Genomic DNA, 18,003 nt, shown 5'->3' with positions numbered 1-18,003 from the left:
TAGCCACTGTCCGAAAAAAAAACGACTATATATACTCGATTTTTTCCGGCTTTCTCACGATCCATGTTTTAAGATGAAGTTCGAAGCGTGTGTGGAAACGAGTGAAGCAAGAGAAATTTAGTTCGTTTTGCGTAAAATTACCCCGTCGCCACGGATACATTATCTTCTACCGAAAAGAAAGAAGGCCTAATTGTTGATTAATTTCAAAAATGTTTCTCTCGTTGCTCATTGAGGATTAAAATGACAATTAGTGGTTTTGAAACTGCTGCGCTCATAAATTTGCGTTTGCGTACATCCGCCACGTTATGATAATTCATTTTTTCCGTGGGAAATTGTCCTGGTATTTCTCTGAGACTTTTAACTAGGAGTTAGAGTGAAACAAATCTAGCGAGGTACGTCAAGTGAAACAAGATTAGAGTAACATTAACCTCGAAGTATCTCGGTGGTGTCGGTTATACTGTCTGTATTACATTCGGACATGTCCGGAGTAGCCAGCAGATCTCCCAATTTGCCCAAGAACAGTGCCTTGAAACCTCCACTCATGCTCAAGTTTATCGCAATTTCACCCTAAAAAAGGCATCTACTAACTTTCCCTATTTTTGAAGAGAAAATAAAAACTATTTAAGAATTTCACGGGTGCCGATGATATAATTATAATTTAGCAATACTTAGGTCGGGTGTGGGAGGGGATGGGAGGGAGAAACACATTGTTTTTATCTGATACCTTCCCAGGTTGAGATTCCATCCGGAAGTGTCCTCTGATCAGACCCTAGTCCATCGCACACGGTGTGTTTCCAGACCAAAATTACATGGTCTGGGATTTGGTTCGAGTGCACTATAGTATGATCAGAGGTCACTTCGGTCTGGGGATGATCTGATCAGAAGTCAATTCCGTCAGGGTTGGTCTGATCAGAGGCAGATTCAAGCGCACATTAGTCTGATCAGAGAAGATTTTGAGCGCATTTTTTTCTTTTGGTCGCCCAATTGTGGGACATGGTCGCACAATCGTCTTGAATATAGTCTGATTTTGGTCTGATCAGAGGTCATTTCCGTCTGGAAAGGTCTGGTCAGAGACAATTTCGAGCGCACTTCGAGCGCACACGGTGTTTCGAGTGCACTTTAGTCCGATCAGAGGATACTTTTGTCGGGGATGGATGGTCTGATCAGAGATTACTTTCCTCTGGAACGGCCTGATCAGAGGTCACTTCCGGATCTCACCTCAACCTGGATTCTTTTCCCTGCGTTTTTTTGAAAAAACCTATGCCAACTTTTTCCACAAAAAGCCACTAGTTAGAATCATAATTTCGCCATCTCACGCGTAGACGCGTTAATTCGAATCACAGAACCAAAAAAGAGGCTCATATCTTCATAAAGTGACGCAAATCTGTCTGATAATTGCATTGCATCGACTAAAACACGGCTTGTTAAAATCACGAAACTACTTTTTAAAACCTTGAAATACAGCAACTTCGAGAGATCTGATTTATCGTGAAGTAACGGAAAAAATAAACCTGGACACGATTGTATACAAATGAGATCCAAGTCTACAAATTGTACAAGTATCAGATTAGCATAGTTTTTTCAAAAGACGCTGAAAAGACTTTTTTTCAAAAGATATTGATAAAACCAGTTCGGTATGTGAGCACCCTTCCAGCTCACTTTTTGTAAGAAATGTGCTGAATGGGTTGAAAGTTAGAAAATGCTTTGAAACTCTCAAACCTGAGTGCATATTGAAAACATATAGTAAAAAAATTTAGCTCTTTCATTTCAAAAATTCGATTCACTTCAGTGCATTTCTTACGAATATTTTAGCTAATTGCAAATGCTTCATCTCTTTCTGATGATTTCATCGTAAAACCGCATTTGTTGAAAAAATGTCAGCACTTTTTTGAGCCAACTGAAACGTTTCAGAGCATGATGTACAAATGCGTGTGTGCGTGAGCGCGTGTATGTGTTTGTGTGTAGTCAGCATGTTAGAATTTTGATCAAACTATAATCTTGAATTTAGATAGAATTATTAGAACTAAAGTTTAACTTACCAAACTAGTGAGACAAGAGCAAATTGATTCCAGTCACAAAATTTATGCAAATGAATCGCCAATAAATGGTGCTTAAAATAAATATTCTGTTCAAACTGATAAATCTAGATAACTATTAATGAGTAAAATTATTTGAGTTAAAATCTTGCCAGCATGTATTGAATGATTATGATGCCCCCGGAAATGTGAACGAATTGTTAGAAAAGTGTAAATATATGCTATCTATGTTTCCCACTGCGGCTGATTTCTGGTTAATTTGGAGAAGCAAACCATATTGCGTAACCCTTGTGAACCTTACTATAAATCACGGTGCTAAGATAGTTTCGTATCTTTTGTATACATTTTGAGCCTTTTTTTATTCCCAAAATCGAAGCACCATCTTGATCTAATAATCAGATCTCTCCTGTAAATCTCTAGATTCTAATGTAAACTATCGTTTTTGTTATTCTCTGGTTTTTGAGAAAATAATTTTCGTAATTAGCCAAAAATGCGTTCAATTCCGCTTGAGAAAACCCATAACTCAATATAAATATGGTTCGAGCAATTTTCTAAGTTTTAAAAATAGCTTCTATAACAAAACTGATTTCTTTGTTGACGCTCATAATTCTTTTCTGCCTAGTACCTTTTCTTTTCAAAACTTTGTCTGTTTAAACTACGAGGGATCTTTAGAAAGTGAAACGGCTGACCTACACAGGAAAGGCATAGGACTTTCCAATCTGGAGCACTAGATTTGTGGCGACGATGCAGACAAAGGAACTCCACAAATCATTACTTAGGACAGAGGAGCAACCCAATTAGTATGCATCACTCATTGGGTCTAATCATAGTAGCACATTTTTCAATAATCTTGTCCCATATTTTGATCATCATAATATATGCTACTATTTTATATGCAGAATTCTTTCTAACAAAACTGAGATGGATTTTCATGCATCCGAACAAAGTGAGGGGAAAATTCACTTTCCAGGATGCTATAAGCAAAAACTAGTTCTTTTGTTCAAGATAGGCAGTTCACTGGACATACGAAAATCCCGGAATGAAATGCTTTTCTGGTGCATTGAGGTTGACGAAACATTTTTTACATCACTTAGTTTTTTGTTAAAAAATACTCAACCAGATAGACCAAACGGTAGATTACCATTTTACCCACTAGAGAAAACGTGTACTTCTATATTTGCTTGTCATACTATTGAAATAGTCATACTAATGAAATTAGAACAAATAAAGCTTAGATTTTTAACGAACATCAATTTTGCCAAATAGCAACTTATTCGCATTTTTGATTTTTCATCAGGTTTAAGAGAGTCAAAAAAATTACATTGTAGCCTTAATGCTTTTTTGAAAGAACTCGGCACTAAATCTATGTACCAGGGAAAATATTAGAGAGGGTAAAAGGGATCAGAATCGAAGTGATACTTCCTTCAGTTAGCAATCATGATGCAATATGTCTCGTACAGCGACTAAAATCGACACTGCAACGATTAATGGGCAACACAAAATTTGCTAAACAAAAAAGGTAAAACAGTCAATATGCGCCAATGTTTATCAAGTCAGAGTAAACAAATATTAAAACAGATCGGCTCATTTGAGGTTAAAATTGCAGAAAAACCAAATTTTATCGAACTAAATCACAGATCTCATTTATCGTGAAGTAACGGAAAAGAAAAATCGGGACACGATTGTATACAAATGAGATCCACGTCTACAAATTGTACCAGTATCAGATTAGCATAGTTTTTTCAAAAGACGCTGATAAAACCTTTTTTCAAAAGATATTGATAAAACCAGTTCGATATGTGAGCACCCTTCCAGCTCACTTTTTGTAAGAAATGTGCTGAATGGGTTGAAAGTTAGAAAATGCTTTGAAACTCTCAAACCTGAGTGCATATTGAAAACAAATATTAAAAAATTTAGCGCATTCATTTCAAAAATTCGATTCACTTCAGTGCATTTCTTACAAATATTTTAGCAAATTTGTTAAAAACTGATGCTTCACCTCTTTCTGATAATTTCATCGTAAAATCGCATTTCTTGGAAAATTATCAGCACTTTTTTGAGCCAATTGAAACGTTTCAGAGCATGATGTACAAATGCGTGTGTGCGTGAGCGTGTGTATGTGTTTGTGTGTAGTTCAGCATGTTCGAATTCTGATCAAACTATAATCTTGAATTCAGATAGAATTATTAGAACGAAAGTTTAACTTACCAAACTACTCAGACAAGAGCAAATTGATTCCAGTCACAATTTTTATAAAAATGAATTGCCAATAAATGGTGCTTGAAATCATTATTCTGTTCAAACTGATTAATCGAGATAACTATTAATGAGTGAGATTATTTGAGGTAAAATCTTGCCAGCATATATTGAATGATTATGATACCACCGGAAATGTGAACGAATTGTTAGAAAAGTGTAAATGTATGCTATCTATGGTACCCACTGCGGCTGATTTCTGGTTAATTTGGAGAAGCAAACCATATTGCGTAACCCTTGTGACCCTTACTATAAATCACAGTGCTAATGTAGTTTCGTATTCATTTTGAGCCTTTTTTGATTCCCAAAATCGAATCACTATCTTGATCGAATAATCAGATCTCTCTTGTAAATCTCTAGATTCTAATGTAAACTATCATTTTTGTTATTTTCTCAATTTTGAGGAAATGTTTTTTCTAATTAGCCAAAAAAATGCGTTCAATTCCGCTTGCGAAAACCCATAACCCAACAGAAATATGGGTCGAGCAATTTTCTAAGTCTTAAAAACAATTTCTAAAACAAAACTGATTTCTTGTTCACGCTCATAATTCTTTTCTGCCCAGTACGTTTTCTTTTCAAAACTTTGCTTGTTCAAACTACGAGGGATCATTAGACAATGAAACAGCTGGCCTACACAGGAAAAGCATAGGACTTTGCAATCTGGAGCACGAGATTTGTGGCAACGATGCAGAAAAGAGGACTCCACAAATCACTACTTAGGACAGTGGAGCAACCCAATGAGTATGCATCACTAGCCAATGGGGCAAGCAATGATGAAAAGAAGAACCACAAGGTGCTGAAAGATGTACATGAGAAGAAAGTTGTAGACATCAAGGAGAAACAAAAATGTGTGGTACCATCTGGCAGTACCCCAGATACAACAACCCTCATGCTAGTGAGACATGACTCTGTGGGAGATGAGGACATTGGAGATGGAGCAAAGGACTGGAGGCACGAGAGTGTGTAAGCGCCGATAGTGTTCACTTTTGTTGCAGAGCTTTTTCGTCTGCAGCTCGAGGATTCTGAAGATTTGGAACGTTTTTTTCATCAGAAGACATGACATGCTGAAAAGGCTACAAGAATCAGGGGAAGCAGTCTCAGAAACCCTGTTCAACAACTTGTTCCTCAATGGCCTGCTAAGGTTGAGCAAATGGTTGCAGAACTTTTTTGAGTGCTCAGCACAGAGACGAAAGGGAAAAAGTGGTTCAGTGGCACCGGCAATGAAGCGTAAATTCAAGAAGAGTCCCAACAGAGGAAGCTGCTTTGTATTTGAGATCCACAGACACTTTGGCAGGAACTGCACGAGGAAGGGAGGAGATGGAAGCAAACATGAGTCAGTGGTAATGGATCCGAAATTAGCTACATCAGATTAGGAATACTGGGCAGCTGTTACCCAGTGGAAAACAGCAGGCGTGCTAGAAGACAGTGGTTGTGCAGATGACATAGTGGCAAACATTTGCACGTTCCTGGACATTTTGACATTGTGCCTATTCAATCAGTGGTCAGAAATCCCAAGCGAGAGGCAAACAGAGTTGTGGACAGAGGCTGCGTGAGGATCAGCGTACCCTCAAACAAAGGATAATTCCAACGTAAACTCAAGAATGTTTTATATGTGCCTGACTATTCCTCAACCGTCCTATAAGTCTCAAAATCCACACAGTTTTACTATGGAAGCGGAAAACAGCTGCTTTAAACTCCAGAAGGGATCTCGGGTAAAACTAAAACACGAAAACATTTTGTTTTACTTACTCTGCAGCGTTGCAGATTTCAGGTTGAGTTCCAGCAGCATGAAATTTGACAGTGCAAGGAAGTGGGACTGACAATTGGGTCATTTGAATCAAGCGGATGTGGTAAGGAGTGCACCAGAGACAGTCGTTGAACTCGATGATGTGCGCATTGGCAGTAGTCAAAGCCTCCAGTACCATGAATGGCAGAGACGCAAGCAGAAGAGAAGCCGGAGAGTGTGTTCACAGACGTGATGGGACCTTTCAGAGTTGAGTCGCTGTGAGCTTTCCGGTTTTGCATTGCTTTCGCAGACTAGTACACGAATTTGGTGTTTGTGGACTTGCTTAAGGCAAAGAATGAAGCACTAGTCAACCTGAAGAACGTTGTTCTCAGTATGGGGACGCCCAGGAAGTTGAGGCAAGAGAATGCGAAAGAGTTTCTCTGACAGCAATTCGAATTGTACTGCTTAGATTCAGGCATTCTGCCGGCGAAAATAATACCAGAGACGCCACAACAGAATGAGCTAGCTGAGAGTTTCCACAGGACTCTGCTGGAGATCACAAAATGCTTGCTCATTGAATCGGGACATCCCAAGAAGGTGTGGGAGCAGCAATTCTCAACAAAAAGGAGTCAGAAACATGATTGTGAGACGAGGAGAAGATAAATGCCCAGCAAAGGTCATGCAAGGTATAAAACCTAAGCTTTCAATAGGTAAATTATCTGTTTTTGTTTGCTCTGTCTTCATGAGGAAGATGGCGAGAGTGGTCGGCAAACTTGAACCCGAAGAGCTGGAAGGAAAAATTTGTGGGTTATGCTGAAGCAGACAGCGGATACCTGGATTTTACGTACCCAACTCACGCAAAGTGTTGGCAGTTCGAGAGGGATTAATCAAGGATTCCGAAGCGGGCTCAATAAGTGAAAACACACAGACTTTCAACCTAGTAGATGAGGGATCAGAACATCTGGGGATCTGTCAACCAGATGATAGTCATCAAGACAAACGCAACATAGAGAAACAGGGCCCACCTAGAGCAATAGAAGACGAATGGCATGACACAGAGAGTGTGAACACTCAAGAAAAGACATTCAGACGAGATGCTTCGGATATTGACGAATCAGCCCTAGATGAAAGATCTATTGCAACAAGAGGGATCCCAGAGCCTCGGTGTCACTGGAAGACAGTGGCACATAAGATTTCTCACAGACAGAGACAATGGGCTTCACTGAAGATGCGCTGGAGCAAGCGGACAGGGCAGAGCCTAAACGTGAGACAACGGCAAGTGGAGTTCCGCAATTTGTTGAAGAATTCAGGACCCATCCTGTTGTAACTGAGGGCAACAAAACAGTCTGCGAAGCCACGTAAGGTGGCAATTGGGACCAGTGGCAGCGGGCAATGAAGGATGATGTCCAGGATCTCCAAGAATACGCAATTTGGAACCTGTCGAGACCACCCACCCCAGAGGTAGACGTCATACCGGGCAAATGGATCTACAAAATTAACTTGGGACCCAGTGGTCAAGCCGACATATACAAAGCAAGCAAGGTGGCAAAGAGCTTCAAATAATTGGAAGGACTGGACTAATTTGAGACTTTTGTACCCACCTCTAAGACAGAGTTCAGGATTCTACTCTAACTATCAGCGATATAGGGCAATGTGATGCACGTTTGATGTCAAGACAAATCTTTTGCACTCAACAAAAAGAATAAGTCCACCTGGAACAGCCACAGGAGTGTGAAGAACAAGGATCAGACGGAGAGAAATTAGTATGTCGACTGAATATTTCAATTTAGGTTTTGAAACAGGCTGCTAGCAACAGGTATAATTAGCTGGCAAACTTCCTACTAAAACAAGGTTTACCAGAAGCAGGAACAATCATTACCTGATGAAACGTGCAGAGACAGAGGATCTTACCTTCATTTTGATCTGGTTAACAACATCATAGAAGACAACGGCATCAAGAAGCATGACGGTGATCTCCGATGTCAAGAACGCACTCGAGGCAAAATTTCACAAGGAGGAAAGATAGAGACTACACTGGTTTCTAGGACTAAGAATAAGACGGGAAGAGAGCAAAGCCACATTCGACCATGAAAGCTACATACAGACAAGGCTTGAGCGGCTTCAAATGGATCAGTGCAATTCCTCAAGTGCTCCGGCTGACTTGAAATGAAACTTCAGATAGCACAGAACGAAGACGAAGAAGTGGATCAAAGGATGCACGGAAGCTTGGTTGGAACACTTCTGTATCAGACGAGGCCAGACATCATATTCACAATCAGCATTCTGAATACACCTACCAATCAACACTGGCTACGGGAAAACGACTTCAAGGTCCAAAAGTTTTTAAACTTTCTTACACGAAAGAAGCTAGTTATTATTTAGTGGGGGAAATTGATGCAGACTGATCTGGTGATAAGAACGAAAGAAAATCATCGACGGGCTACTACTTCAAGCTCAACGCACGTGGCGCGGCACTCAGATGGGGTGTCAAGAAGCGGGCCACTGTTGCTCTTTCTTTATCTGAAGCAGAATATCAGGGCATGGCAGCAGCAGTTCAAGAAGCATTGTATATGAAACAACTTCTGGAGGATTCCGGCATCCAACAGAACAAGTGGAGAGGACAGCCAGAGTTTTATCAAATTGTACCAAAAGGCAGTCATGCACAAGAGGATTAAACACATTGAGACAAAGTTTCACTTCATTCGGGAAAAAGACGGAAGATGGAACTATTTCAAATAATTACGTTCCTTTTGACAAACTGGCAGCCGACATCTTCGAGAAATCCTTACCCGTATCGAAAGTGGAAAACTTTAGAACAGTTCTGATGGGAACAGATTCTACGCAATCAGCTCAAGTCTGTGTTATTAGAATCTTCTTTTGTATTATTTGAAAGAAAGTTTAAATTACAAGATCACTAGTCAGGAGCATATTGATTCTTTTCACAAAAACAAAGGTCATGCAGGGTATAAAACCTAAGCTTTCATTAGGTAAATTATCTGTTTTTGTTTGTTCTGTCTTCATGAGGAAGATGGGGAGAATGGTCAGCAAACTTGAACCCGAAGCAATGGAAGGAAAAATTTGTGGGTTATGCTGAAGCAGACAGCGGATACCTGGATTTTACGTACCCAACCCACGCAAAGTGTTGGCAAATCGAGAGGGGTTCATAAGGGATTCCGAAGCGGGCTCAATAAGTGAAAACACACAGACTTTCAACCTAGTAGATGAGGGATCAGAACATCTGGGGATGTGTCACTCAATTGATAGTCATCAAGACAAACGCAACATAGAGAAACAGGGCTCACCTAAAGCAATAAAAGACGAATGGCATGACACAGAGAGGGTGAATACTCAAGAAAGGACATTGAGACGAGATGCTTCGGATATTGACGAATCAGCCCTAGATGAAAGATCTATTGCAACAAGAGGGATCCCAGAGACTCGGTGTCACTGGAAGACAGTGACACATAAGATTTCTCACAGACAGAGACAATGGGCTTCACTGAAGATGCGCTGGAGCAAGCGGACAGGGCAGAGCCTAAACGTGAGACAACGGCAAGTGGAGTTCCGCAATTTGTTGGAGAATTCAGGACCCATCTTGTCGTAACTGAGAGCAACAAAACAGTCTGCGAAACCACGTAAGGTGGCAATTGGGACCAGTGGCACCGGGCAATGAAAGATGATGTCCAGGCTCTCCAAGAATACGAAATTTGGAACCTATCGAGACCACCCACCCCAGAGGGGGACGTCATACCGGGCAAATGGGTCCACAAAATTAACTTGGGACCCAGTGGTCAAGCCGACATATACAAAACAAGCAAGGTGGCAAAGAGCTTCAAACAATTGGAAGGACTGGACTAATTTGAGAATTTTGCACCCACCTCTAAGACAGAGTTCAGGATTCTACTCTAATTATCAGCGATATAGGGCAATGTGATGCACGTTTGATGTCAAGACAAATCTTTTGCACTGAACAAAAAGAAGAAGTGCATCTGGAACAGCCACAGGAGTGTGAAGAACAAGGATCAGACAGAGAAATTAGTATGTCGACTGAATAATTCAATTTATGTTTTGAAACAGGCTGCTAGCAACAGGTATAAGTAGCTGGCAAACTTCCTACTAAAACAAGGTTTACCAGAAGCAGGAACGATCATTACCTGATGAAAAGTGCAGAGACAGAGGATCTTACCTTCAATTTGATCTGGTTAACAACATCATAGAAGGCAACGGCATCAAGAAGCATGACGGTGATATCCGATGTCAAGAAGGCACTCGAGACAAAATTTCACAAGGAGGAAAGAGAGAGACTACACTAGTTTCTAGGACTAAGAATGAGACGGGAAGAGAGCAAAGCCACATTCGACCATGAAAGCTACATACAGACAAGGCTTGAGCAGTTTCAAATGGATCAGTGCAATTCCTCAAGTGCTCCGGCTGACTTGAAATGAAACTTCAGATAGCACAGAACGAAGACGAAGAAGTGGATCAAAGGATGCACGGAAGCTTGGTTGGAACACTTCTGTATCAGACGAGGCCAGACATCATATTCACAATCAGCATTCTGAATACACCTACCAATCAACACTGGCTACGGGAAAACGACTTCTGCGATATCTCCAAGGTCCAAAAGTTTTTAAACTTTCTTACACGAAAGAAGCTAGTTATTATTTAGTGGGGGAAATTGATGCAGACTGATCTGGTGATAAGAACGAAAGAAAATCATCGACGGGCTACTACTTCAAGCTCAACGCACGTGGCGCGGCACTCAGATGGGGTGTCAAGATGCGGGCCACTGTTGCTCTTTCTTTATCTGAAGCAGAATATCAGGGCATGGCAGCAGCAGTTCAAGAAGCATTGTATATGAAACAACTTCTGGAGGATTCCGGCATCCAACAGAACAAGTGGAGAGGACAGCCAGAGTTTTATCAAATTGTACCAAAAGGCAGTCATGCACAAGAGGATTAAACACATTGAGACAAAGTTTCACTTCATTCGGGAAAAAGACGGAAGATGGAACTATTTCAAATAATTACGTTCCTTTTGACAAACTGGCAGCCGACATCTTCGAGAAATCCTTACCCGTATCGAAAGTGGAAAACTTTAGAACAGTTCTGATGGGAACAGATTCTACGCAATCAGCTCAAGTCTGTGTTATTAGAATCTTCTTTTGTATTATTTGAAAGAAAGTTTAAATTACCAGATTACTAAGTCAAGAGCAAATTGATTCTTTTCACAAAACTTATTTAAAGGAGTCGTCAATAAATGGTGCTCAGAATCAAAATTCGCTTCGAACTGAAGAATCTATATAACAATTATTAGGTTGAGACTATTTGATGCGAAGACTTACCAGCATGTATTAAATGATTATGATTCCCCGGAAGTGTGAACGAACTCTGAGAAAAGTGTAAATGCTTACTATCTTTGTTACTCCAAGCGACTGATTTATAGGTAATTTGCAGAAGCAAAGCATATTGGTTAAACCTTGCGACCCCCACTATAAATCATGGTGCTAAGATTAGTTTTGTATCTTGACTTTCTCGCACTGATAATGGGTTTATATACAGCTGTTTTTTGAGCATTTTGTTCATACTTAAAATCGAATTACCATCTTGATCTAATAATCAGATCTCTCCGGTAAATCTTTAATTTCTACTATAAAACATCATTTGTTATTCTCACAATTTTGATAAATTAATTTTTCTACTTCCAAAACGCTTCTTTTCCGCTTGCAGAAACCTGTAAACCAACACAGCACATTTGATACACAGTTGGAACGAATTTCAGCGCATTATTTTGTAGGATTTTCAACATGAAAATTTGACCACTTCTTTTGATATCAATTTATTAAATAACTTTTTATTAGAAATGCGCTAAAAATTCTCAAATGACCTATATATTAAGTGAAATAAATGCTACAATTTCTTAGCATTGCTCAAATAAGTTAGCGATTTTTTTACAAAATATTGTTTAACATAAAACCAATTTAAATTGGAAGATTTTCAGGAGTCACTGGCACAGTGGATTTGGTGAAGAGCAGTCGAGCAGAGTTCTAGACTCAGGTAATGCAAGAAAAATTCGAAGACCAGTGAAACCTTTTGAAAAATAAACCTGTCTCAGAACATTTCTGACAAAGGTTCAGTGCCTTAAAGCCCTTTTTTGTGTATTTTTATGTAAGGTTTTTGCGCTCAACTTTTTGAAAATTCAGTCTGATTCTTTTATAAATTTGGGAAATTTTTTCGACCCGGAAGGCGACATAAATGAGGCTACAAAATTATTAAATTTCAACTAAAGAGTCATGGTTTTTCATCGACAATCTTTTGAAAGCATTCAACCTTATATATAAAATAAGACTAGTTGATCTTTCAACCAATTACTTACACTTTAATCATACAATTTATCAAAAAAGGTCAGAATGTGAAGCAAAGTTTGACAAAATCTTACAATTTTGATTTCTGATAACTCTTTGTCGATAACTCTGATAACTCATGGTCAAAAATTCAGCTTTTTTATCACAATTTCAAAGAATCCTACCTTTTGAACAATTGTGAGCTGGTGAGACATATTTATGATGTATAATAAAAAATATTTAAAGCCTTTGGCTGAATGCTACAGTGGGTATATCTATAGTTTTCGATTCTGGCGGGAAAATATGATTTCTGCAGCCCTTCTATTTCGCTAGTTATGGTCATTGTTTTTTAAAATTCCACGTTTTTGGTCAAAAAACATTAAAAAAAGAAAATTTTTTTGAAATATTTTTTATCTTATTGGTGCTCAGTATATTGATAATGGACCTACCAATCGAACGAGAAGTAGAGGAAACCTACCCTAAAAAACCTACCCTAAAAAACGGCGTTTGGTCTTGGTCAGAACTCTGTATTGGTACTTTAGCACAAAATATGATGACCAGAATTAAAAATTTTGAAAAAAAAATTTCAATTGGGAGGCTTTTTATTATCTGATGTCTGTATATCTCTCTGGATCTGTTCAAGGTAGACGATTTCCTGGCTTCGTGGCTTTTCCAAAAACCCAAAGAATTAACTTGCGAAAAAGAGCTAATTTTACGATTTTTTTTCTTTCGAAGAACCCATTGACATCTCGAAAACTAAAACAAACTACGTATATACTGGGTGTACTTGTATTAGAACGCGGGCAGATGTGTAGAGGGCTGTAAAGCCCCGTTTATCTGTCCGCTCCGAGATATGTGTGCAATTAATCATTCTATAAAATGGTCGTTTGGATAAATATATTCTTCTTCTTCTCTTTGACCATATGCCCCATTTGAAATTTTATATCTTCTATCGATCAATAGGGATTCTAATGGCTTCATACAACGTTTATTGGGGAATATAATGATCTTACCAATCGTATAACAGACAGACCAGTCAATTGAGGTTTAGTTCTGGGGGGGGGGGGGGGCTGAAGAACGATAAGCCGGCTGAAATTAGCAAGTATTGAAGTATTTGATTTACTTGTAATAGTAAACATTGTTTTTGTAGTCTGGTAAAAAGTTTGGTACCTTTAACGGGGCATGTAAAAACTTAACTTCTTGGGCATCTAGAGCGAAGCACTTGAAGCTACGTATATAATCGAAATAGTTAGTTAAAATAATAGTCAACTAAATGAATAAATAAAACAAGGAGGCTCAGTAATGTGCGATCGAACATAAGGTTCCGAACCCGCTCATCCACAATTTTGGCATAATTGTCTACCAAATGAGGAACAGATAGAAAAATACAAAAATTTCAAGTATTTTTCAAAATAAAACTGGTGTATGAACGAAAAGATAGCCTCCAAAGCAAATAACTCAGTGGAGGGACAAAAGATGCATTAGATTGATGAGATATGCCGACATTAAGAAAGCGAGCGATGACGAACGGCAAAATCAAAAAACAACAACAAACATTAATTACATCAAAAATTTATATAAGTTTTAAAAAACAAAATTTAATAACAAAGTCAGAATAGCGTCAGATAAAACTGAAAATAACTTGTAATTCACCAGAAAAAAATTGTTATTCACCAATTCATAATAAAGCCTGGAAACAATTAGAAAAAAAGAACAGAAACTTTAAAGTTAGAAAACTCGCTGATATTTTTTTTTTAAAAAACAATTAATTTCAAAGTAATGAAACCATTAGGAATCAACTAAAATATCCCATAGGTTTACAATCACCAATGCTTCTATAGAAGGGAAGTATGAACTCTTGGTATTCAATTTTTTAAGCAGTTACAAAAAGAACAACAAATAGACAACAATCTAAAAATCAATTAAAACTTGCCAGAAAATGCTTTGGTAGCCGTAAAGCCATATTTTGGCCCCCAAAATATGTTCGATTGCACCTTCTTTGAACACCAATACTGTATTAGCTGGCCGCTTATTAATGAAAAAAAGCAAGAATTAGACAAAAAAGAAAAAAAAATGCAAAGTTATATAATACTTGTTTTCTTTCGAAAAAAATTTATTTCCAAAGACATGAAAGCCATCAATTACAAAACTAAAAAATTGAATAGGTTCTTTTATTCTTCCAAAAGAAGCCCTTGAAACCTGCAATTAATTAGAACATGTCTTACGGTCTACAAAAAGAACGTCAAATATGACAAAAATCAAAAAATAATTTACTTTTTTTTGTGAAAAACCCGTGTCGAAGCCAGAAAATTCATAACGAATTCTTTAAAAACATTAGATTTTGCGACACCAATCCCTTTTGACACCTTCCTTTGACAAAAACAATTTCATTTTTGACATTTAATTAACGGGACCAAGTAACAAACAGACAATAAAAGGAACAAAATTGCGAAGTTGAAAAGTTTTTTTTTCATTTTGGAAAACAATTGTTTTCAAAGTCATGAAAGCCATTATCTATCTTCTAATATCAGAAAGTCGGCTCATTTACTTTTCCAAGAAAAGTTAATCAAACCGTTATACAGGAAATTAAATGCGACTAAAAAGACAAAGTAAAAATGACAGTTAAGCACAAAATTAAAAAATTCAATTAAATTCTTCGAGAAAGTATTGTCGAAGCTGTAAAGAACCACAATCTATATCTTTAAGAATTTAAATATTATCAATGCTGCGTTATTTTAAATTCGAAAAATGTGATATATGAACCGACAATAACGTGATATTTTGACAAAAAATTAGAACACATGAAAAATTGGCAAATATCTAAAAATTAAAAAAAAAGTTGTGAAATCTACTAGTATCAAAACCAGAACACGAAAACTTAAGGCGTAAAACAACAATAAAGACTAAATTTGAATTCAGGAGAAAGGAGGAGCACTCTTACATTGCTGACACTAAGCTACAATTTGACCAAATTAAGAGAAAAGTGGAGGCAAAGTTCAATAAGCCATTTTTTGTTTAAAAATCAATTATTTTGAGAGTCAAAACGACCATAAGCGTTCAAGCAATCAACTAGATAAATTAAAGATAAATTATTTTCAAGCTAATTAGGAAGCCAATAGGACCTATCACTAGTGAGCTTTGATTTGAAATGTTCTGTTATTTAATTAATATAAAAAAGATCGAATTTTTTTTTATAAAAAACCGACTGATGACAATCTGAATTATTTTTGGATTGTAACGATCCAGGATTGGTACAGAACCAGTTCTGCTAGCGTTGATTGTCCATTAGGAATATTTAATTTTTGGAATATCATTGATATAGATATTTTGTTTGTTAAAAAATCAAAAGGAAATGCTGCGTTTTTGATAATCAACGAATAAAATTAGCAAAAAACGGCAAAGTTTTATTTACAGAGCACTCTGAACGGAAGTTGAAGCAGAATTAGCCCCTTTTTCAGTCTACAAAGATTGTGTTAGTGATGTTTGGGTGTGCACTTCTTGCAAATTTAATCAGAGTGAACTAAAGAAACTTATTTCGTGCTGTTTTTGATAAAAAAAGTCTGAATTTTGTGAAATTTTTAGCCGGAATTTGTGACAAAAAAATTCAATGAAAATAGCCGACAATGTATTTTGTCTTTAAACGTAAAAAACAACATATTCATGAAATTTTTTTTTAATTTTATCAAAATTGGCGAAATTTTAGTAAAAAATTCCGAAAAAAGGTAAATGAAATCAACGGAATTCACTCTATTTTCTCGAAATTTTTAACTTCGATATCTCCCTGTGAAATACGAAAATAAAAAAAATCTTTTTAATTCCATATTCTACGCTGGACAAGCTTTCTAATGATACCAGTCTCAACTCTCTACGATGCATTTATCGATCGGCCAAAATTGACTGAACAAAAAAAACCCAGTTGAGTATATAGTTCCTCCCCCCCCCCCTCAAGAGGGTTCGGAACAAAAAATAAATTAATTATCTGAATAGCAACAAATACAACTTACATAACCTGGATAGTTTTTGTAAATTTGAACGTATCCGTCGGAGTTAATTCGGATTCCATCGTATGGGAACTTGGTGTGTCTGGCTACCACACTGCGTGCTGGCTGGCTCATTTCCAATCCAGAAGAGATTTTTGAAAAGTCGATTTCGTAGTGCCTGTAAATGACATAGTTTAATATTTTCCTACAGCTGATTCGAACAACAATCACAATTCCTCACATTTCAAACCGAATGCTAATGTTGTGAACAATATTTTGCGAAAACAATATTGTGAGAACATGTTTTGAAACAGCATAGAAATCAATAGTTGCCTAGTTTTTAGATGCATGCTTGTAGCTAAAGATAATCGAACAGAGTATCTTTGTAGCATAGTTTAGATGAGGTTTTCATAAGCAAAATAAATCTCTCTTCTAAATGGTCCAGGTTTTTATTAGATTTCTAGGATCTATTCTGTTTTGCCCCCCCCCCCCCCCCCAGTGTTTTTTATGACCCCCAGTTACAAATTATATGTTATATAGCACGTTACTATGTAAGAAAATAGCACGTGCGCCTGGGGGGTCATAAAAAATTTATGCTCACTAAGCTGGGGGGGGGGGGGGGGGACAGAATAGATCCGATTTCTATTACGGTTATGGCTGTTGTACATTGAGCGCGTCATTTCCGGACCTATTTGGACGACTTTGGACCTCATTTAGAATTTGATTTGGACTGCCAAGTGTAGAATATGTAAAATGATGATAGCTCTTTTTAGACGTAAATGGTGCAAGATAATTGGGGACTTTTTAAATTACTTCTTTCAAATGTCTCACCTCATTTAAAACGAGTTAAGAGTGATGCAATAAGGTGGGTGGCCGCCGTATTGGCCGACAGGGCGTTTAGCCGACAACCAAAAAATGAGAAATTTAACCGACAATTTAGATAAAATGAGCAATAAAACTTATTCTGAAGCTGTGATTGGCCAATTTAAAACAATATTTCGTATCGGACAAATATACCGCAGTTTTTCATTATCTAGTGTAACGAAGGTCTATCAAATAGTGTAACCAAGGTATTTCACCGCTATGTGGCCGTGCCTCGCGGGCCATGGCCATGCCTCAGCGGCCCGTGCGACTTGATATGAATCTATCACAACCGAACAACTGATTTATGGACCAATGAGACTTTTATGACCAATTATGATAAAACTGTCGGCTAAATTTCCCATTTTTTCTTGTCGGCTAAGCGCCCTGTCGGCCAATTTTCCTAGCACCAATAAGCTGATATGTTTCTATAAAATTTGTTCACGACTGGACAGGGGATAAAATCTTAAGGTGGGAGGGAGGGGTGATGGGGGTGGAAGCGATGGAAGAGTGGGGGCGATGGGGATGGGGAGATAATGGCGGTTATATAATTATGGTAAATTCAACTCTTAGTAGCTTCTTTTAATTCTTATGGTGCCGTAATATAAAAATTTTTATCGAAATGATTTTATTTACGGGTTGCTGCCCAGGTCGACACTTCCGTCATTCCTCCATGATCCCACCCCGCGAAGGATCCAGTCTCTTTTCATACAAGTTGAGTATTCAGGCGAAGAGTTGTCCAACCAGTTCTCGAATTTGGGTGCGAATCGTAGATATGTTTCAATCCGGGCTATCTGAGGG

The 18,003-nt window shown here is 37.9% G+C and overlaps 1 protein-coding gene across 1 annotated transcript in view; it reads right to left on the bottom strand.

Moving 5' to 3' along the window:
* The window catches only part of LOC142350481 (uncharacterized), a 111,517-nt gene that overhangs the window by 49,111 nt on the left and 44,403 nt on the right, over positions 1–18,003 (bottom strand). Inside the window, exons 12-14 of the mRNA XM_075402332.1 lie at positions 17,839–17,996; positions 16,366–16,519; positions 429–567 (exon numbers count right to left, since the gene is read on the bottom strand). Of these exons, the coding sequence (XP_075258447.1) occupies positions 429–567; positions 16,366–16,519; positions 17,839–17,996 (451 nt within the window). The remainder of the gene's footprint in view (positions 1–428; positions 568–16,365; positions 16,520–17,838; positions 17,997–18,003) is intronic.

Source organism: Convolutriloba macropyga, chromosome 12 (assembly GCF_964194025.1).
Source record: "Convolutriloba macropyga chromosome 12, txConMacr16.3, whole genome shotgun sequence".
NCBI classification, from domain to species: Eukaryota; Metazoa; Xenacoelomorpha; order Acoela; family Convolutidae; genus Convolutriloba; species Convolutriloba macropyga.
This window is presented reverse-complemented; position numbering and strand designations above follow the sequence as displayed.